The 23443-nt window shown below is 44.7% G+C and overlaps 1 protein-coding gene across 1 annotated transcript; it reads right to left on the bottom strand.

Moving 5' to 3' along the window:
• Positions 1-764: 764 nt before the first annotated feature.
• PDZK1IP1 (PDZK1 interacting protein 1) lies at positions 765-11049 on the bottom strand. Its single transcript, XM_053392517.1, has 5 exons — positions 10962-11049; positions 10136-10251; positions 3752-3860; positions 2784-2894; positions 765-1129 (listed from the first exon to the last, which is right to left on the bottom strand). Exons 2-5 carry the CDS (start codon positions 10200-10202, stop codon positions 1021-1023), a joined length of 396 nt encoding a protein of 131 aa, XP_053248492.1. The 5' UTR covers positions 10203-10251; positions 10962-11049; the 3' UTR covers positions 765-1020.
• Positions 11050-23443: the final 12394 nt, after the last annotated feature.

Here is a 23443-nt window from a genome sequence, read left to right as displayed (position 1 = left end):
CAACACTCACTTGCAGGTAACAAATCCTCTGCTCATTTGATACATACATGGAAAGAAAAGCAGATGATTCACATCTAAGGCTTGCATCTGAGCCACATAGGCTTTATTCATGCCCTAGTAGCTGGTGTGTCCTTGTGGCAATTCCATAGCAGAGCAAGAATCAAATGAAGCAATCTGGTGGAGCATTACAGGCTTGAGTTGATAATACCTACAGTATTTACTGTTCCCATGTAGATGCTTTATTGTGAAGAAAGAGTAGTTTCTCACCAGGAAATTTCCAGGTGGGACATAGCAGTGGGCTACAGAGGACTTTCAAGGAGGTCTGTGTTTGCTGTCTATGGCAATCCAGCAAGAGCTGCTAAGAAGAAATAATAATTAATCTTAGGGGCATTGCTGGGTACTTAGAAGACTTGGGGCAAAAGTCTGTATGAAGTTTGCATGTGTTAGATGCAAATTCAGACTGGTTTTCACAGCCCTTTACTTTGTGCTAAGGGTTTCCAGGCAGGATCTTCTGGGCAGATTATGATGGTGAGTGACTTTGCAGCACAACTAGGTGCCCTGTAAGCTAAATGGTTTTTGGGTTTTTTTGCGGGGAGGGGGGGCTCAAAAGGGAGAGGGGCAGAAGATCCAGGGCCTAGTGCAAGAGACTTGGTTTCAGCCCCCCCCCAATGTCTGTGGTGATTATGGAATGATACTAGCAATCAGCTTTGGTAAAGATTCTGATGTTGGACTCGACATGGTGTGCCAGTTTATTCCACCCCCCACCGCCCCAGAGAGGTGCACAGATGACCTCAAAACTTAACACAGGACTATAACAGCAACATGAAATCTGGTGTGGAAAAGTTTTAACATAAAAAGAAATAAAACATGGGCTTCACTCAGCCAGCAGCCAATGCCTTGTAGTAAAGTGATTAAATCCATGCACAACAACAGATGTGCAGAACTGGTCTCTTGTATGGAGTCTATAATATGGGCAGGATAAGAAAAGACCAAGGAGTGAGGATGATGGTGATAAAGATGCTACATGCAAGTGGTAAGAACTTGAATATTGTTTTCACTATGACATTCAGTTGTGTTTCTGCACTCCAACTCGACTTTGTTTTCATAAACATGTGGGCCTTCTTCACTCCTGAAATATTAAGGGACAGAAAACACATATTATTTATATACTTCACTGCATCATACCCAGCTTCCAAGGAGAATGGCAGAGTACGCGTGGTTCTTTTTCCTTATTTTTATCCTAATTTTGTGCAGTCAGGCTGAAAGATCCCAGCAGACCCAAGTTCACACAGTTAAATTTTCTAGCAGAGCAGGGATTTGAACCCTTGAAGTAACTGTTACATCTCAAGTCAGAGCCAAGTAAAAGTGGTTTTCATGATGTTTGAAGCATCTGTTTTATGAAATTGAAGCCTGATGCACAGATGCACTAAGGATGGCTATGCACACTCATCCTTTTTTAGAAACAATGGTTCCAATGCAGGGCTGTCAAACAAGAGGCTCATAGGCCAAGCAATGCATTTTGGGATTCCACTTCCAGTGTGGCCTACGGCACCCCTATTGCACCCCAAGCTATTCAAACTCTTTTCAGATGTCCAGAGTCAACCAATGGAGTCAGGCTACAAAGAGAGAGAAAATGAGTCAGCAGTGGCTGATACTATGTGCTTTCCTTCCATGTTCTTGAAACTGGCAGGGCACGTGTCAAGGAAACAAGAGAATGAGGAAAGGTGTGGTGATTTGTTATTGGGAAAGGCAACATGGATTACAGAGCTGTTTCAGATTTGCAGGGTAGAGGAGGCCACAGTTTTGAAAGACAAAGCAGTGACACGTGGGGATTTTCTTTTTTAACATAATGTTCTTTAATTAAAAGAACTCTCAGAGTTGTTTGCAGAAGTAAAATACATATTAAACCAACACAGAGATAATAGGGCAGAAGGGTACAGTGCTAGAGTTCCAAGAAAGCCTGAACAACAAAATAGCTTTTATTAAACAGTGGAAGCCTGTGTCTTCTGAATAATAGTGGGGAGGATGTTCAGAGGCAGACACCAGCATGGGGAGGGCCACTTCCACTTGCCGCACGACACTCAGTAAGACACAGTGTAATTAGCAAGGTTTCCTCTGATGAGCTTAATGATTACTGGGTCTGTGTAGGGGAAGGTGGTCCTTTAGTATCCCAGAAACCAGAGACCCTGGGAAACATCCTGTGTTTCCCAGTACTCCTTTTGTCATGCTCGGGCACCACACTAGGTGCAAGGGAACGAAGATGGCCTCACACAGAAACCTCCATTGAGAGCTTCATGGAGCTAAGGGAAAGGAGAGCTGTCAACACCAAGGAGGTGCTCAGAAGTGAGCCAGGAGGGTTATAATTAGGATCAGTGGAGAGATTTCAGCAGCACGATGGGAATGGGTGGCACCTCGGAGTGGAAAGGTGGGGAGCATTTTTAGAGGCCAGTTTTTCATGTCTATTTGCAAGACGTTACATCTTGTAACTGGGAGTGAATTATGCACGCTTTCTGATGCCATGAACTGCCGTGAGCATGGTCTGCTATGGAAAGGCTGCATGCAAATGGAAGGTGATGAGCGTGTGCATAGACCCCTTCCACATGCTGTTAAAATGTACAGGTGGAGAGAGAGGGTGTGGCTGCTGCATGCATTGGTGGTGGAGGAGTTCGCTCTGGTGACCCTGTGGCCTCTCCTCATGCAATCTGTAAATGTGGGGAAGGAGTAATCTGAATCCCGCTTTTAGTTAGTTATGCTTTTTTGATATATATAAATATGAAACTAACCTGAAGTCCGCTGCAGTTGTTGAATACCTCCCTTCTGACCCATTTGAAACGGGCATCTCTTCTTTGTTGCTGCTCATGGAGATTGCTTTGTTTTTCTCCTCAAGGGAATCACTGTGGAAATAATCAGAAGGAGACCAGAAGGATAGGTCTTGTGTTCAATTCAATCACATAGATCCTACACTTGAATGCCTCTCCTTCCTTCCTTCCTTCCTTCCTTCCTTCCTTCCTTCCTTCTTTCTTTCTTTCTTTCTTTCTTTCTTTCTTTCTTTCTTTCTTTCCTCCCTTCTCTCTCTCTTTCTCTCTCTCTCAGATTTATAACCTGTGCCTTCAGGACCCAAAAGCACCCCCATTATAATAAAATAATGATAAACAACAATAAAAGTCTAGCAGCTATCACAATAAGGCACAGCAATGAAAACACACTATCATCAGTATAAGAACACATCAAGGTTAAAAAGGCTTGCGAAGTAGAAAAGATTTTTCCTTCTCTGGGGAGGGCATCTCACAGGCCAGGGGCCATCACTTGAAAGTATTTCTCCCACGTAACTGCCCACCTCAGCTTGGATGCCATGGGCTACTGAAGAAAAGTATCAGAGGAATATCTCAGTATACAGACAGACTGGTAAGGGGTACTTAAGGAAGAAAACATTTGACTATAATTTATTTATTAACTTTTCATCTCATCCTTCCTCCCAAAAGAACCAATATAAATGTTGGTGTGATTTAAACATAGTGGGGACAGTAGAAGGAAGTTTTCAACCCTACTCCACCAGCACTGCAGTCCCAACCCATTTTTTTTGAGGGGAGAGGGGTAAATGCACTTGCTTTACATATTTTTAAAAGGGTGCAATCCAGTCAGGTATCTACTGACATCGCATCTCATTTTGTCCCAAAGCGGCCCGATACATCAACACAGAAGCTATACAACCATCTTTAGCTGGAATAATGACAGTGGTGGTGGTACTTACTTGTTGTCCTGGCACCATAACCTATTGACAACAAAGGCAACCATTGCCAAAACCAAGAAGACAGTAACTGCAATGGTGCCCTGCACCCATGGCTGGAGGCTTCGCTGAACTGTCAAGAAAGGGGATGAAAACAAGTTTATTGTGGCTCCCAGTACTGGTAGTCTAGCTAGTTCTGTATTAGGCATGCAACGCTATGCTCACCAACTTGGTGAGAAGGGTTCATAGTTGACTGAAGGAACATCTGTTCTGCATGCAGAAGATCTTTAGTACAATTACTGAAACAGTGCAAGATCTGAAACAGTGCAGAATCCCTGCCAGCCAGTGTAGAGTAGGGGGTTGGAAACCTCAGGACCAAGGTGGCCCTCTGAACCTCTTTCTCTGGCCTTCTCTCCCCAGGCCATCTCCCCCACCAGCCCTGTGTTCCACCCTCCTGTGTGAAATACTTGAGCACAACATCACCCGTGGCTTCCAGCAACTGGTCTTCAGAAGCACTGCAGCCTCCAACCATGAAGGCAGAGAGCATAGACATTATGGCTAGGATGCATTGCTAGCCTTCTCCTCCATGAATTTGTCCAAGCCACTTTAAATCCTCACTCACCATGTGGGCCCTGCAGGGTTGGCCAGAAAGAAACATGCCCCCTGGGTTGAAAAAGACTCCCCATTTCCAGTGTAGGCAATACTGAGCCAATACTGGCCTGGCTTGCTATAATGCAGCTTCTTATGTTCCCAACTGTAATTTATCTGGGCAGGGTCCGTTTCTGTTTAGTGACAAACTTACTGCTGCTACCTAATCAAATTAAATAGAAGTAGCAGTATCTAAATAGCAGTACATGTGCATAAATCAAAAAGATTACAATCTATGCTTCCTCTGCCATAGATGCATTTCTTCCCCTTGTTATATTTTCACACCCTAGACAAGTCCCGAGGCAATTGAATATGGGGAATGCCGTGGCAACATGCAATTCATATTCTTAGCTGGCAGAGATCTCTCAGAAAGCAGTCACGTCTCATCTCCCACCAGGTATCATGCTCATCCAGAAACCTGGTTATTAATTCTGAATCAACCTGTGAGGTGTTTGTTCTTTTTTTCCCCCCCTTAGCCTTCCCCCAATAGTTCTGATATTAAGTAGAACTAAAAGCATTTATTTGGGGGGGGGGAGTGGTAAATAAATTCTCTTGGGTCAAACTTTCATGGGGAAAGCCAAATCTACATCCCCCTGATTTAAGTATGTAAGAGTCAGGCTGACCCAAGGTACCGTACTTTGTTGATTAAGAGGAAGGACAAGGTCATCCCCACCAACTCCATGCACAGGAACAGTTGATGGGCAGTTGAATCTTGCTTCAGCGCTTGCTGCCTGAGGGTGGAGCAGCACCAACGCAGAGTGCAAGCAAGGACCCCAGCACACTTTGTGTTCATTTGGCTTTTCTTCACTTTCGGTGTGAAGTGCCTTGTGGGAGAATTTGTGCAGGAGCAAAATCTACTTTAAAAAATAAATAAATAAAAATCCTGGCTGGCCTTCAGTGTTGGCCATAGAAATTATTTCACATCAATAAATCATAGAAGTTACCTTAAAGGTAATCTAATCTAGCGTTTTGAGCAATGGCAATCCAGCTCCCATGGCCCCATCTGATCTGTGCATTTAAAACAACACCATACCAATTCCCAATCCTTGGAACTGCAGTTTCTTAACGTTGCTGAGAGTTGTTAAAGGTAAAGGGACCCCTGACCAGTAGGTCCAGTCGTGGCCAACTCTGGGGTTGCGGCGCTCATCTCACTTTATTAGCTGAGGGAGCCGGCATACAGCTTCCGGGTCATGTGGCCAGCATGACTAAGCCGCTTCTGGTGAACCAGAGCGGCACACGGAAACGCCGTTTACCTTCCTGCCGGATTGGTACCTATTTATCTACTTGCACTTTGATGTGCTTTCGAACTGCTAGGTTGGCAGGAGCAGGGACCGAGCAACAGGAGCTCACCCCATCGCAGGGATTCGAACCTCTGACCTTCTGATGTTAGGAAGCCTCTATTCCCCTCACAGAGCTACAGTTCTCAGAGTGGTTTAGTAGCCAATTCCTCTTCCCAGGGAACTCTGGGAACTGTAGCTTTGTGATTAGGTGTCTCCGAACAACTCTCATCACCCTTAACAAACTACAGTTCTCAGAAGTCTTTAGAGGAAGCTATGGGTGAGATTCATCTAACGAGCCCCATGATCAGAAGCCCTGCTTGTCCCCTCTTCCCTATATGTGCCCCCCGAAATTGGCTAAAGGGTGTTGGGAGAATCTCCCAGAATAGCACACAGGGGAAAGAGAGGGCAGATCATTCACCCTGGCAAGCTGCAATGCTTGCACAGTTGGAACATTCATCATAGCTCAAAGTTGATTTCCACCCCATGATTGTTCATGCAGATGGGGCCAGTGTAAGACTACAATATCCCAGGTAAGCAGCCATCCAGCCACAGAAGGAAAATAAAAAGATCGGAGGTAGGGAAGTAATCCCTCCTCTAGAATTTTCTGCCAAAAGGAAGTGCTTTGCATTCCGTGTTACGGTAAAACCGCGGCCCTGCCAGTGTTGACAAACACTTTCTTCTCTAAGAGGGCGAGTGGCCCTTTCGCAAGCTTCTTATGACTACCTGTCCCAGCCCATTCATGTTTTGCTGCCCTCTCAAAACCACTTTCCTGGAACAGAAAATGCCCAACCTTTGCCTCACCCTGAATAGAAATCAGACTGTGTTCTCCTCATGCTGTAATCTGTCACTAATTGTTAGGTCGTTCCAAAGAGGAGGATGGTGACTTGGTACACAATAGGCCTGTCAAAAGTGGGGCCAATGTTCCCAGACTGGAATGTTCAACTGAAACTAAAATTTGCAAACATCTCCTTACAGAACTCACTTGACTCTCCTCAGTTTGGAACTGCTGAGCTTTGAATGCTCAGTTAAGTCAATACCTTCTGAAGTGGCAAAGGCCTCCCCTCCCATGTTTGAAATCAGATTCCAGAAGCCTAGTTGCTCAGTAGTCCTCAAACATCTATGGAATTCTCCATGGGAGGAGGTTCAAAGCTCCAAACAGGGCTACGTGAGGACTGGTGTTCTCCCTTGGTTAATGCTGGACTACAGCAGCTGATGAAAGACAGTCCAAAGGTCTCTCCTGCCATTTTACATCTTGCCTTCCTTTAGAAAGTAGAAGAACATCATTCTGCCCTTTGACTGACACATGCATTGCAATAAAGGAAGCTCTTCTCCTTGGCATCTGGCCACCTTATGCAGAATTAAAATTGGAATTAAATCAAAGGGCACTGGAGGCATTCGTCACTCACCACCATCCTATAGAAATCCTACCCTCTTGTTTTGTCTCCCAACAGTTCTAACAGATCATCCATTAATGTCCAGATAATGTTCAACAGGAAAGGAAAAGGTGCACTGTGTCAGAGGTGCTTGTAGGACAACAGTTGGGTTTTGAGTAAATGCACCTTAAGGATTGCCAGCTTCTAGAGAGCCCATATACGTTTAACAGCTATGTGACTGGCAGACGGTACCAAGTTAGTGTCAGCACCTGGTATCCTTGGGCAGCTGTTTCCTTGCAGGACTCGCTACTGATGCCAGTCCTGGATAACATGCCCCTGCCCCCACCCACCATTTACTTTTCCCACAATGTCCCAAGGTAGCAGCAGACAAACATGAGGAAAACAGAAAACAGGGAGGGAATGAGGTCTCATAGTTTACAATAGCAAAAGACTTCTTGGGCAGGGGGAAATATAGAACAGAAACGAGGGGTGCTTTTATGAAAGTTTATTGTGAATCAGGTCCATTTTTTGGCCATTTCCCACATATCTTTGGGAAAGAGTGGCAAACTATCTGCGAGGGGTGGCTGCCTAGAAAGATGAGGAACATGTCGCCATTGGCAAAGCAAATCCAGAATTCCTTTCTCTCACCCAGACATGTGCAACAGACCAGAATGCTGATGGAGAATGCATTTAGATGTACATCTGCATAGGCATCTGCATGGACATGGCCACCCTCATTTTCCCCAACTAGTTACCAGTATGTGCAACTAGGTCTGATTAGAAAGTGAAAATTTGCTGTGTACTTTCCTGGTGATGCTATGAATGAAACTGACATCATGGTAGAGCAGGACAGAGGGTGTTCCCTAGCAATCTGTGCAACAGGAAAACTTCTCCTGTCTCCTTCTGAGTGAGGACAATGAGAGGGATCCATTTGCTCTCAGTGACACTGTCCTGTAGCTAAATCTGATTGGCTATGTGGCACCATGGTTTCATCATATCACAGTGTGATCCCTAACTGAAATGGATCATACAATAAAAAAGTCACAGAAATGCCATAATGAAAAAGCAGCAGCACATTGGAGCAGGCATGGGGTGTGGCAAGGGAGGGAGGGAGTAATGAAATGCCATTTGTGATAGACTGCCTCATTTATTTATTTTTTAAGAGAACCTTTTGTAAATTTAGCACAACTCTAGCAAAAATACAGCTGGAAAACTTCCTGAGTTGCAAACCAGAGAATGACAGCTCTGCCATGTGCCCTGCAGTGTGGGCTCTGCAGCTACCTGCCTTCTACTTGATTAGTGCACACAGGTAAATAGTCCTTTTAAGGGTTGGCACTTTCAGCCCTGTCAGCCCACCTACTCAATGAAACAGCATTTACAAGGCGAAGAATGCAAAGACCTCCTTCATGATGAAGGTAGGTAAAAAAGTGCAATAAACAAAGCTATGTGATGTGCTGCTTTAGTACCTGCAGGCCGGCCAAAATCTGTGCCAAATTCCTCCCAGCCAAAGAGGACTTTAGAAGTCCTGCCAAGGCCAGCATGGATGACATAGTCTGACTATTAGATTCTGGAAGTACTAATAAGCCACAACCTGTGCAATCTTGCAGTTCTTTGTAGCAGGAAAACGCCCTGCCTTTCCAGTTTGGAGCTCAACTACAGAGCCAGCCAGCTGCATGGGAAACCGCTGCTTGGACACATCCTGCACAAAGACTGCAGCCTGGCTGTGTTCAGTGCAAGCTGTCTTACTCCACAGCTTCATTCTAGCTGTTTCATTGGACAGGACATGGTGTCTGCAAAAAGTTTTCATACATCATTGCAGTTGATGTTTCTGGCTTACATCTTTTATAGTGTGTGGCATCCTTCTTGATTTGCGTATGCATTTATTTGTTGATTAATTCTGTATCCCACCTTCCCTCCCAAAGGAGCCCACATATGCATCAGAGCTGGAAAGAAGAGAGCTTCCATGGTCAGGTGGAACATATCTGCAGATTTTTTTCCCCTCAGAAGTATTTGCCAGGATCCTTACATTCCACTCAGCAGTGCAAAATAGAAGTGAACAGAAGTCTGCCTATGTTGATGTTGGGAATACTCTTCCTGCAGGTTTTGGGGATTTTTAAAAATTCCTCCCATCTTAATTTTGCACTTAACATGAAGGGTGCTGCTATTCAAAGGTGCCAGGGAGGTCAGGTATGGGTGAAGAGGACAAGCATTGGTGGTGTATTGTTCACCTGTGTCGCAAAGCAGCCTCACCCATGGAGATTCAGCTTGCTTGACAAATCCACAGAGCAAGTGACCAAACAAAAATGGCAGTGGAACTAATCTGGCACTCCCCAATGCTGTGCTGCAACAGCTCTGACCTCACCATCACCCTGCTCCACCCCGGCCCAGCTATAGTGAGCCCAGTGTGGGAGGGTAGCTTTGCAGCTCTGCCCCCCCCCCCATGACACTGGCCGCAACTGCTGCTTATGTTCAGCAGGTGGCTGCATCATGTGCCCTCTTCAGACCATGCCCAGGGACATAAGGCTGTCTGAATGCTCCAGCGTTACTTCATTAGTTCATGCTGGACAACCACAGTTCCTTTTGGTTTACTTAACAGAGACATCTTAGCTCATGCCTGCCCAGAAGTCATGGTCTGTTGTGCCCTAGCAGCTTCCCCAAACTCCAGTGGAGTGGAGGCTGGCTGTGGAAATTCAGTGGTAAACTAAAGGAAGGGAAGAAAACTCTGCAAATTCTATTTTTCCACAGTGAAGGAGAAGGATGGATGAAAGAGATGGAAAGAGATGAGATGAGGGGAATATGGGTGAAGAGACAGCTATGCACATTCAGATTTTTTTAAAAAAAATCATAAGCCTATGATGAAGGAGGAAATAAAGCAGGCCAGTGAATGTAGCAATGGAAGATTTTGTCCAAATAAACACGACTAGCATTAAGCAATGCTAGTGTTGGTTTCATGGTGTCATAACTGTTATAATAGAAAGCAAACAAACTTTGGGCATAAATTCAAGTATATACTGTAGAAGCAGAATAAATGTCAAAACAAAAGAGGTCAAATATCAGCTGGGAAAGGTGAAGAAGAATCAGCATCTGCCAAAAAAGAAATCTGTTACCTCTTTGGCAGTTCACAGGTTCCAAAGCGACCAAGAGACAAAAGGTCACAGCCAGAGCAGCATTCATTTCGGTGGTGTGGGGAAGCGGCTTTGCTGATCAGCGCCTTGATTTGTTTAATAATAATAATAATAATAATAATTTATTATTTATACCCCGCCCATCTGGCTGAGTTTCCCCAGCCACTCTGGGCGGCTCCCAATCAGTGTTAAAAACAGTACAGCATTACATATTAAAAACTTCCCTGAACAGGGCTGCCTTAAGATGTCTTCTGAATGTCAGGTAATTATTTATCTCTTTGACATCTGATGGGAGGGCGTTCCACAGGGCGGGCGCCACTACCGAGAAGGCCCTCTGTCTGGTTCCCTGTAACCTCACTTCTCGCAATGAGGGAACCGCCAGAAGGCCCTCGGCGCTGGATCTCAGTGTCCGGGCTGAACGATGGGGGTGGAGACGCTCCTTCAGGTATACAGGACCGAGGCCGTTTAGGGCTTTAAAGGTCAACACCAACACTTTGAATCGTGCTCGGAAACGTACTGGGAGCCAATGCAGATCTCTCAGAACCGGTGTTATGTGGTCCCGGCGGCCACTCCCAGTCACCAGTCTAGCTGCCGCATTCTGGATTAATTGCAGTTTCCGGGTCACCTTCAAAGGTAGCCCCACGTAGAGCGCGTTGCAGTAGTCCAAGCGTGAGATAACTAGAGCATGCACCACTCTGGCGAGACAGTTTGCGGGCAGGTAGGGTCTTAGCCTGTGTACCAGGTGGAGCTGGTAGACAGCTGCCCTGGACACAGAGTTAACCTGCGCCTCCATGGACAGCTGTGAGTAGCTGTAAGCAGAGGCTCCGTGGACTTGTTCCTTCTCTGAGGAATGCAGGAAGGCAAAATGTGAAATCCGAAGAGCCAAGGTGTATTTGGGCACGCCTCCCTCCCGGGTAATAAGCCTGGTGGATGATCAAGCCCATTAATTGGAGGGTTGCCATGCACCAGCAGCTATGCAAATGGAGCAATTCCAGAGCATTTTAGCAACTTAAGAGGATTGTTTTTACTTGCTGCCTCTTTGCTCCATTGTGCATCAGGTTGTTATGCAGCTCACAGAACTGCATCTTGACTTTCCAGCACCTCGTTAATGGCTTGGAAAGAGTCCAAAAAAGAAAAAGAAAAGGGGCTCTTTCTTTGGCCCATGCCCCACTGTCCCCTTCTGGTGCTGCCCATGGGTAAAGTCCCCATCCAAGTATAGATCAGACACAACTCTGCTAAGCTTCAGTAAGGTAGTCTCCTTGTGTACCTTCAGACCATAGCCTAAGACACTTTTTCAAAAGAGGGGGGATGTTAAAGCAACCATCTCATAGTCCAGTCTCCCCTGCTATTCTGTAAACTATCATTGAATGTACACCTTCCCATTTACTCTGCATCCAGTGTGCTCCCACCACTGGTATGGGAAGCAGCAAACATGTGACATCAGCCACAATCCATAGCCTATCATCTTTCTTAGGAAATAGTATATTTTGATGCATTTTCTTGGATTCAAATGGAGAAAAATAATATACAGTAGCTGCATTTTAAGTGTACATGGCTTCAGTGATTATCAGGAGCAAAATTCCTCCACTAGTACAATGGTCTTGCCACTTGGCATTCTGGTAGCTATGCAGCCCCTAAGGAATGAAGAAAGTAAACATCACTTTGCACATGCCTTTCTGCAAAAAGTAGGTCAGGGTTTCCTTTGGCAGGGTCTGAATCTCGCCCCATTTGCCAGAGATAGCATGCTTGGTTTAGCTAGTTGCACACCACTTGCACTGAATACAGTGGGACTTGTTCCTGAGCAAAAAAATGGGGGAAGCCCTCTGCCACTTTCATCAACCCTACCAACGATATTACCCTACTCTTGCTCGGGAAACTGTTTCATGTATTTTACTTTGTGCTGATAAATCATCCTTTGCTGCTCAATGAGGAAACCAGCTATTGTGTGTACTGGGATGAGAAAGATAGAGAGATTTGGTAACCACCTCCAAATATTTGAAAAGCTGCCGGAAGAAGACAAGTGAGCATTGTTCTCTGCTTCCAGACTGGGAGAGCAGATGATGGACTTACAAGGCTTAAGTTAAAAGAAGATATTCAGGTTAGGCATTGGGGAAAGGTTACTAACTATGAGAGCAGCAGGGCAACAAAACCAAGTGACTTAAGTAGCTGTCCAATCTCCCACCCTGCAAAGCTTGAATCAGAGGCACCTGTGTTTCAAGCCACACATTATGATCCCTCCAGTGCACCCAAATCAGTCAACTCTTTGGTCAACACAGTGACTTTAAGAGCCCGTCTGGTGTAGTGGTTAGAGTGCTGGACTAGGCCCTGGGAGACCCTTGGGCATGTAGTCACTTGGGCCTCTCAGTCTAATCTACCTCACAGGCTTGTTGTGGGGGGTTAGATAAGAGTGGGGAGAACCATGGATACCACCTTGAGCTCCTTGGAGAAAGAAATGTGAACTAAATGCAATAAACAAATAAGCAGGTGACAAGGTAACCTGTTTGGCCTCGGAGCAGAGAGAATTTTGAAGTTGTGCTCAGCTGTGGAGGCCCTGAGGGACAGGTGTGGGAAGGGATATAGGAAGCTGCCTTAGAGCATTGAAGGTCAGCTCTGAATTCCGTAGTTGCTCATTCTGGTTCTCAACAACAGCATCTCTTTGTCGGTGCTGGTTTATTATTGATCAGCTTGGCAGATTATCTCAAAGCAGAACATGCTGTGATAATAACTGCCTTGTGCAGAGGAGTCTGGCACTGCATCAGAGGGACTGGGAGGCAGAGCCAAAGACTAGCTGCAGAAGTCCCTACCTTTGAGATGCTCTAACAGGCTACGCATGATAAAATATTGATGTCTAGATGTTCTCTTGTCAGTACTCGTGAACATCGTTGAGCTGTTTTCCCATGTGATTTTAACGACTTGCTCAGATTCATCTACCTGATTGATCAGCCCCTCTGAGGACTGGAATTTCTGCTTGCCAGACAAAATAATCTCCCCACCTGCTCCCCCCTCCATGTACCCCCTCTTCTGGGGGTTCTCCTAACACAACTTCCCAAGCCAATGTGGGGGCATGGGAACACTTGGGGGGAGGAGAGGGGCAAGTGCCACTGCGCTGGTGGAAGGCATAGCACAAGGTGCCACTAGCAGGACTCATTCATGTTTCCACTCAGGAAGGTGTTGAGTGGGGGGGCATTTGTGGCTTTAATGCATAAATAAAATTACATACCTCTTACTCTTGTTCTCACTCTCTATCTAGCTACCTTTATATGTTTAGGATTTTTTAAAAAGAAACTCAAAAGACACCTTGTACTACTTTATTGCTTCTTATGAAGCTAAATTTAAAAGAGAGTTTTTGGTAAACACCTAGAAATGTCTACCTAGAAATAATGAGGTGGGGGGAGGGGTTGTTTTGTTTTTTTAATTTGTAAGAAGTAAGTGTTGTTTTCAATTAAGCAAATTGCATTATAAAACAATGTGGATTGTCACAGATAAACAAAAGGAAAGCTGGTCATATATTGCATGCCTCAGCTATGACATTGCAAAGATCTATGTTAGGAACATTCACAAAGCAGTGCCATTTTCCTGTTCCTTAATGCCCGTAACCACTATTTATTTTCTTGAGATAACAGCCAAAGCCCTGGAATGGGGAAGGGTCATTTCTGGGAACGGGATTTCTGTGCTGACTCAAAGGCCACATCAATTCACAGGAGACAGCAGTGGACTTACCTGTGACTCACTTCTACACAACTGTGTACAGGATTGCCACCACACCTGTTTTCCTTGCTTTATGCTGCTATCATACACATACATGTATGGAAGTTACTCCCATTGAATTAAATGGGGCACTTCTGAGTAGAAATGCATAGAGTTGTGCTGTTAGGTAGCAACCCACTTCACAATGAAGTTAAGCAGCTTAATTTGAACTACCTGGAGTAAGTGGGATGGGAATTTGGCTTATTTGATCTGGTCAAGCATGAATGGCTTATTTGCTATCTCTAAGACTCTGCTCTTTATCTTTGAGGAGCTATTTCAGAAAAGGTTGTTATTATGTCCTTTGAGTATCATGGATTTACCAGTATAGCTCTTAAGTATCAGGTGTTAGGGTTCCTTTTACCAATCTTGCCTTATAAATGAGCTGTAATTGCTTCTCCATTTGGTACAGATGATAGTTTATTGATGGACAAACCATGTAGGTCACAATGGCTGTGCCACTTCATTCTTTATTGGATAATTCTAAGCCAGGAATGTCCAAAGTCCATTTTGGGGGGCCTAATCTGGCCCGCCGATACTACCCCGTGGCAGTATATGTCCTGGGGTAAAATCCTTAAAAAAGCTCAATAACTTCAATCCTAACAACTTTGGTTGGCCCTCATGCATGTTCACTTCATCAAATCTGGCCCTCTTTGAAAAAAGTTTGGGCACCCCTGTTAAACTAACCTAAAGGCAAGAGCTTTTAGCTGGCTAAAGAGATGTCACATCATTCTCTAATTGATTGATCTGTTAATAAGGTGAAGGTAAAGGACTCCTGGACGGTTAAGTCCAGTCAAATTTGACTATGGCGTGTGGCACTTATATCTGCTTTTAGGCCAAGGGAGCCAGCATTTGTCCTCAGACAGCTTTTCCAGGTCATGTGGCCAGCATGACTAAACTGCTTCTGGCACACGAAACACTGTGATGAGTGTCAGGGCCCACGGAAACACCTTTTACCTTCCCGCCACAGCAGTACCTGTTTATCTACTTGCCCTGGTGTTCTTTCGAACTGCTAGGTTGGCAGAAGATGGGACAGAGCAACGGGCACTCACCACGTCATGGGGATTTGAACCACCAACCATCCAATCAGCAAGCTCAAGAGGCTCAGTGGTTTAGACTGCAGCTCCACCTGCGTCTAACTGATTGATCTGTTAATAATCTTGTGCATCTCAAAATCAGACCCGGTTGGTCATAAATGTGAAATGTCAGGAGTCCACTGTGCATTCCTACAGCCAAGCATTGATATGAAACAGTCCACCTATGAGCTGAATCTTCATGTGAATTGGCTCTTGACTCTTAACAGCAACAATCTTTAGTTTTCATCTGCTTAAACACAACTGTCTTGGTTTCACTGGTTTGTGGCTCTAATGGCTGAGATTGCATACACATTGTTGCTTGCTAATAACTGTGATGTTAAAGCAAATTTTAAAATGTTTTCCATTGAGCCCAGAGCTGAGTCATCTGAACTGTACCAACAATTTTTTCTGGTTTCATGGTCCAGCGGGTGGTGGAGAAACAGTACTTAAAGGAAATTTTATTTAAGCTACAATGACTGACACAAACTAGTCCAGTAAAACATGTGATTATTTTATTTAATCTTTCAAGTTGTGAAGAGTAAGTAAGCGGTGAGCAGCTATAATGCCAGGAAGTGCTATCTCCTAAGATCAAATCTCAATCCTTCATCTGATTTATGATTTCACAGTTCTTTCCATAGTAATAATTATTTTTGAAAAATGAAGCAGGTCCTCATAAATTACAATTCAGAGTTTTGGAGCAGGGGTTCCCAAACTTTTCTCCCCACCCTAAACCACTTGAAACTTGTTGCGGGTCTTAGTGGACCACTTCATAGGGGTTTGGTTTGGTTTAGTTTGCCTATTGCAGTGTGTTGTGCTAGATACTGCAAGACTTGAAATTGTATTTCTATTGCTTCTTTTATTTTTATTTTTATTTTTTGTTTTATTGTATTACAGTTTGATTTCCATGGAACTGTATAGAATTCACTGACATGTTTGGACCAGAGTTGGGGAACCCCTACTTTAGAGAATTCTCTTCCACCTTAAAGAAATGTCTTCCTCTCTGTGTCAGAATCCATCTCATCCATTTCTCAGATGAAAACAAGGCTGTTGGGTTTGCATGGGAACTGCCATCTTACTCTTCTGGAAACGTGAATGTACAAGGATCAAGAATATGTCACAGAGCTTCACTGGAAGCTTCCTTACATTCTGCTGGCGGGGGGGGGCGACCATGATTATATTTAAGTTTACTTTAAACCTAAAAATTTGGCTGGCATTTACAGTACTAGGTGTGGTTCCAGCACCTCAAGGATTTACCTGTTGCCAGTGGGGATTTAAAACAAAAAGAAGTCTCAGAACTAATGTTAAGATTCAAACATGTTGGCACCATTCAAGCTAAAGTTTAGTTGTGTGACTAATGGAAGAGGGAAGTTGCCCCCCCCCCATATATCATGATCCCCAGATTCCCAGGTTTCATTTCATAAAAAGAGTAAGTTTCCAGCATTTGTAGAGCCTGTGATATGTACAGACACTATTCTTACAAATTTTTGAGAGAAATTAGCCTGCTACCCCATTCAGTATTTTATTTTGCACCCCCCTGGAAACACACACGCACACACGCACACCCGAATATTTGCTGTGGATGCCTGCATACAAGTTTACTCTGGTGACAACCCTGATTGATCTATGTCAGACTTTCTTCTGGGTAAACATGCAGAAGATTATGCATACTTAATTGGGGGCAACCCCTACTGGACTCAGTGAGACTTGCTTTCTGAGTAAAACATTTTCAGTGAGGGTTTAATCACATCTTTAATTGTATTGGAGCCAAGTCACTTACTTCAGCTCACATTTGCATGCAAAACTGTTGCTAAATAAACAGATCAAAGGGTGTTTTCATGCATCAAGTCAGCTGGGCCATGGAACCTGCTTTTGGTGACAAGGATCAGTTCTGGTGTGTAGAATAATGATAGAAATGGGTGTCACAAGAGGTTCGTGATGATAGAATTGTAGAGTTGGAAGGGATTCCGAGGGTCATCTAGTCCAACCCCCTGCAATACAAAAAAAACAACAACTAAAACATGCATGACAGGTGGCCATTCAACCTCTGCTTAAAAACCTCCATTGAAGGAGAGTCCACAGTCTCCCAAGGAAAACCATTCCACTGTTGAACAGCTCTTACCACCAGAGTTTTTCCTGATGTTTAATCAGAATCTCCTTTCTTGTAACTCGAATCCATTGGTTTGAGTTCCACCCTCCAGAGCAGGAAAATACAAGGTTGCTGCATCATCGTTATGACAGCCCTTGGGATATCTGAAGATAGCTATTGTATTTCCACAGTCTCCTGAGTGTTCCTGATCTAAATCCCCCTTTCCTGAAAGATGTATTAGCTCCATTGATGAAACAGCACAGGCCAGCGCTTTGGAAGGGGTGTATATCAGTTAAATGTCATGGAGGGGAGAGTAAGGCATCTCCCCCAGCACTAGTGACTGCTTTGATCAAAATGTGGGCCTGTTTTGGATCCTGCGTAATCACAATCAGACCATATACATCTGGAATTTGAAGACTTCTAGGGCAGAAAATGTGGCCACAGGGCCTGTTTGAGCTACAGTGCCTGACTTTTTAAAGTGTGCAACTTCATACAGTTCAGTGTACCATTCAAATTGTAAATCCAAAACTGGAGCAAATAAAAAGCAGAAAACGGTGATCCTTAGAGTGTTAAGCTAAGACTGGGGATGCCCAGATTCAAATCCCCTCCCAGCCGTGGTCCTCACTGGGCCCACTCATTATCCTTCAGTCTTACCTGCCTCACAGGGTTGTTGTGAGGATAACGTGAGTGGGAAGGGTGAGATAATAAATAAGTAAATGAAAAATATTAATAGCCAGTCCACATCAGCAAGTACACAGATACTGTATACAATCATGTCACCCCCTAGACTGTTAACCTGGCAGCGTGTCAATGGATATTGAGACAAGCTGCCTGATAAGCAGCAACGACTCTCTGTCAGTTTTATGTAAGTTTATTTACAAGAAAAACATATCCAGAGCACGGCTTCCCACCTGCTCATATTAACAGTAGTTGATCAGTCTGACTCATCATCCCTCCCCCAACAGGAAGAACGCCAAAATCCCACCTTTCTTCTCCTTCCCTTCCATTGTTCTCTGAGCTTCTCCAGTCTCCTAGTATGGGGACCGAATGGCTGCCTGCCTCCTTCCCACTCCCAGAAGACACAGCCTCAGACTCTGGCTTATCTGCTGGTTGCCTGGCAACTCTCTGGCCGACTTCCATCTCTTCCTCTTCTTGGGAGCTAACAGTATGCTCCCTGGGAAGAAGGGGAGCCAGGCTGTCCTCTCTAAACTCAGACAGAAAGCCCCTTGCTCGCTTAGCTCAATTTCTGAGGCTGACTCTTCCGCTGTGCTCAGGGGGGGCCACGTTCCTGACATTGAGAGTGTCAATGGTTGAGAAAGGTGGTAGCTCAGAAGTAGGGCATCTGCCTTACATGCAGAAGATCCCAGGTTCAATCCCCATCATCTCCAGGTAAGGCTGGAAGAGAACCTTCTCTGAAATTATGAAGAGCTACTGCCAGTCAGTGTGGTAGATTGGCCGATGGGTCTGACTCAGTAGAAACAGCTTCCTATGACATTCCAGTTTCATACTAAACCAGCATGGTGAAGATCATCTTGAGCACCGAGATGGTGCTTTTTTTGCTTTCCAAACCTTTGAGGCTCAGGCAGCTCAAGAGGAATCAAATTATAGTCATTTCAAAACGTGACCTGTGGTTAAACAGTTTTCTCTGTGAAAATGGGCTTAGCCATTTCTTGGCAGATCTGTAAGCGATTTTTTATGAGCAGAAATGCCACAGAGATAGAAGCAGGGGGGAACCTACCAAGCATCTTGTTACAATTAAAAGCAGATCGCCCATTTCATCTGAGGTCACTTCTAGATGGTGGAAGGAGGGCAGAAAATTCTCCTGTGGGTCAGCTTCCATGACAGATTATCACTTTCATGTGACTTCCAGTGCTATCAGCCTGGCAACTTATCAGCGAGTGCAGCTTTCAGCCAGAAATATGCTCCCATCTCACTGCCAGTTCGATGCAGCATGAAGATTAGGGACAATGAAATAGTCAATTATTCATTCTGCTTGGTGTCCACTGGGCAGCAGAGCTGACCACCTGCAATTAGCCTTTTCGCCTTTCAAAAACCTGAATGTGGGGACATCTTTGAGACAAAGCAGGGGAGAAAGGGGTCCTTTAAAATGGCAGTGTGAGATTATTTCGAACCTGAGCCTAAGGGCCTCTCTGGCCTTGCATTGTTCTCCATTGCACATGTGCTGACCTCCTACCTCAGCTGTCACATGGTTGACAGCATCACATGACAGTTGCCATAAGACACTGCATAGTACTTTCGATAGCTAGGGGACCATACATCACACTCAGAGGATACACTGACATGTAAAAGCTCTTTCTTTATTTTTATTTAAACATGTATTTGCAGGGATTTTCCAGTCAAGTGCCTGCTTTAACATGTAATCAGCGTATCATTCACTCCATTGGGCCTCACTGCCTTTTTTTAATGGATTAATGCAATAAAATAAAGCGAAGTTTAAATGAACAGGAATGTCATTTTAAGACACACACACACAAACTATGAAGCTCCCAAAGAAATGTGTGTAAACAAATGTTTTTTGGGGGTTTTTAAACTGTAATGAATATTGCAGAAAGCAAACAGTTGGACACAACTGAGTGCCCAATTTCTCCATCTTGGTGTCTATAATCTTCTCCTAACAGAGGACGCTCCAGAAACCTTGAGGTTATGTGGCAGACGTGGGGCTGAAGCATTTAGGAAGAACACAGGGCCACTGCAGAGAAAGAGAGGGCACACAGGAGAAGAAAAAGGAGAGAAATGTTGGCTTCTTATATTGATATTAGTTTTATCATTTGCAAATGGGAGGGAGCAGCAAAGACAATCTGCTGCCTGTGACACTCTGCGTTGGCAATGTTGTGAAAACAGCAGCAGAGAAAACCCGTGGTCAGTACTGCCTCAAACAAGCTTCAAGCTGGGGAATGGGCAGAAACATGGGCTCAGTCATTGTGGGTGAGTGTGCAAAGACGTGGGGCACTGTGGCAGCTTCCAATTTTTCAATGCAGAGTAAACTTGTACAATGCCATCTAGGGCTGCCTGTCAGAAGGTTTGGTGTGATAGCATATAAAAAGCCACCTGCCCACATCCCGGGGGGGGGAGGGGACTTGGTTTGCACATGGTTGCAACTTGTCAAACCCAGACGCAGCTCAGCTTCAAAGCTGTGCAAAGGTCAGTTCACATGGCCGCACTGGTGACTCCTTTCCAATCCCTTCTGTGGCCTCTATATTTCAGGCTGAAGGCTGAGCTTTTGCATGGCCGACACGGTGACATGCCATCCATGCCACTTAAAGGTAAAGGGTAAAGGTACCCCTGACCATTAGATCCAGTCGCAGATGACTCTGGGGTTGCGCGCTCATCTCGCTCTATAGACCCAGGGAACTAGCGTTTGTCTGCAGACAGCTTCCGGGTCATGTGGCCAGCATGACTAAGCTGCTTCTGGCGAGCCAGAGCAGCGCACGGAAACGCCATTTACCTTCCCGCTGGAGTGGTACCTATTTATCTACTTGCAGTTGACGTGCTTTTGAACTGCTAGGTGGGCAGGAGCTGGGACCGAACAACGGGAGCTCACCCCGTCACGGGGATTCGAACTGCCAACCTTCCAATCAGCAAGCTCTAGGCTCTGTGGTTTAGACCACAGTGCCACCCGCATCCCTATCTATGCCACTTACAGACTGGCATTTCAACCAAAGCACAACAAGGGCAGAACTGCAATTTCTGCATTTGCAGGAAGAGTTGAGCAGCCATCTCTGCTCATGCAGCTGTACTGTAGAACTGCTCCTATTGGTTTATCCCATTCCATCTGAGTTGGAAGAGAGATGGCAGGCGACTCCTGCTGACCAAGATGTAAATATGAACCCGGGCACCGTCCCAATAAATTCTCAGTCACCACAATACCTTCATCTTCATCCAGAACTTTACCCAAAATCTAAACACAGCTACAAGCTGTCTTTGCACATGTCAAAGTGTATGCGTGAAAGAGTGTACACTTGTTGATTTGCACAGTTCAAGGTACATAGTTGGAGGTCTGTGCAAGGGGAAATTAAATGGATAAACTATAATCAAATATTATGATGCTTTATTCCACTGCTGCTGCTAACTGAAATTATCTTCCCTTACCCCAACTGGGTTCACACACAAATTCTCTTCCTTTCAAATGCTAATCCCTACCAGACATGGACTTACAATTACAAATTCATAGGCATCTTTCCCAGGAGCAGGAATTGTTTTGCCCCATAATAACCTCTAAAATGAGGTCTTAATAGAAATTCACTCACAGTCACTGGTAAAGCTTCATTAGCCAAAGAGAAAAGACAGGGCTGGCAGCAGTGGTCCCTAACCACTCTAGGGAAAAATTAATTCAAATTACTTTGTGAAGTAACAAGGCCAGATAATGTGTTTCCTTTGCAGGATTATTGTTTTTTTCACATTCTAATGTGCTTGTAGATTAGGTTGCTGTACTTTATCCTGCAGTGGTCCACAGTGACAAGGCTGGGAACTAGTAGCATCATTGCCCTCTCGGAAAACTTGTTTCAACATGACTTGTGCGATAGCAGGCTGATTTAACGCTGAACGCTTCTTCCGGCAATCTTTCCAATAGCAGTGGCTAGTCTCTGCCAGAGAGCTGAGATCCAAAAAGAGGGAGGGTCTGTGAGTCTACTGATTGCCACTAGTAGGTGATGATCAAGGAAGGTGCAGCGAGCAGCGAGGGGCCGGCCAAGTCTATGCCTTGCAAAGGAGATGTCTGGCCTCCAAAGTAATGCTTTATGAGATCTTATGATGTCTTTGGTTGAAGCCTAGGTTGAAGCTGAAGACAACCAAGTAGAGCAAATTGCACAAGTATTGCAGGAAGTGGTCTGAATAAGATGTCAAGAAGGCAAAGACCTGGAACCCTTCCACACTTCACTTGTAGGTTTGGCAACGGAATTGTCCAGTAAGCTCCCTTTAGAGTTTGAAGATTGGGCGATGCCTTGCCATTTCCCAGTTCTCTTTCCTGAGAAAGATGCTCTGAAGAAGCACCTTGCTTGTTGGGGTTTCACTCACCTTGGAAAGGTCTTCCCGTGTCAGTCATTGGACTCCTTTCCCCTTGGAACCGCTGCCTTCATTTTTGGATGGCATGTATTCCTTTCACACATGGTTGTGTCAAATCCCTTAATTATATTGTACTCCCCATCCAAATAAATAAGAGTTAGCTCTTATTTATTTGAATTTGGGATAGAAAATAATTAATGAGATTTAACACCACCAAGCGAAACAGTGGGGAAGGATTGCATGCCTGTGCTTCTGCTGGAGATGGTGGACCAGTGTTCTTAGCAACCGGCTTGCATTAACAGAGGCTGCTGGGGCCTGACAGCACACAGGGATGATATGGGCATGGCAGGGACACAGAGAGGCAGCCAGGCAAAGGATCAAACTGGCATAGCCTGATGCTTCACTGCTGTTTCTTCTCATCCCTTACTGATGATAGCATTCTCTTGCAGGACAAATTATTCAGATTCGATCTTAGTTGTGGTCAGTGCTTCTCTGCAATAAGGACATTGCAAGAAATCTCTTCTGAGAGGGGCAGTAGTTACACCGTTACTGAAGAAGCCACCTCTAAACTTGGTGATTTTGGAAATTACAGATCCATTTCAAATCCAACAGTTTTGGCTAAAATGGTTGAGCAATTCCATCTCTTTATGACTTAGGGTTGACTTAGGGCTCATCCGCTTGACCCACCACTTTCCCCACTATTTCCCTCTGGCTCAGAGCAAAGTCAAGTGGGTTTTCTGTGGAATGATGTTTATCCTGATTTAGAGCTGAATAATGGGTTGGAAAGACAAAACCTCCTGGACCTGTGCTTTTCCTTCTCTAGGTGACCTATGTGGTCTGACATATACCTTCTTTCGGCTGATATTATCCTTTAATATAGGGGTAGCCAACATGGTACTCTGCAGGTGCTACTGGATTATAACACTTCTAACCTCTGCCTATTGGCCATGCTGGTGGGGTTGGGAGTCCAGCAACATCTGGCTGTCCCTGCCTACACCAATAGCCTGCCTTTCCTTCATCACGGTACTCAAGGTTAGCATTCATGGGGCTCTTAGGGAAACTCTCATCGAATAAGAAATAATAATAATAATAATAATAATAATAATAATAATAATAAGAAGAAGAAGTTGTTTTGTTGTTGTTGTTGTTGTTGTTGTTGTTGTTTATACCCCACCCATCTGGCTGGGTTTATTTATTTATTTCTATTTATCTGTATGTGTGCATGCAGACAATCATTATTATCCCATATTAAATTGCCATGTTGGCACTTTGTGATAAATAAGTGGGTTTTGGCTTGCAGTTTGGGCACTTGATCTCTAAAAGATTCGCCACCGCTAGAGTGTTCCCTTTCTCTTGCTCAAT

Source organism: Podarcis raffonei, chromosome 6 (genome assembly GCF_027172205.1).
Source record: "Podarcis raffonei isolate rPodRaf1 chromosome 6, rPodRaf1.pri, whole genome shotgun sequence".
Taxonomy (NCBI): Eukaryota; Metazoa; Chordata; class Lepidosauria; order Squamata; family Lacertidae; genus Podarcis; species Podarcis raffonei.
The sequence above is the reverse complement of the archived record's forward strand: the minus strand, read 5'-3'. Positions and strand labels throughout refer to the sequence as shown.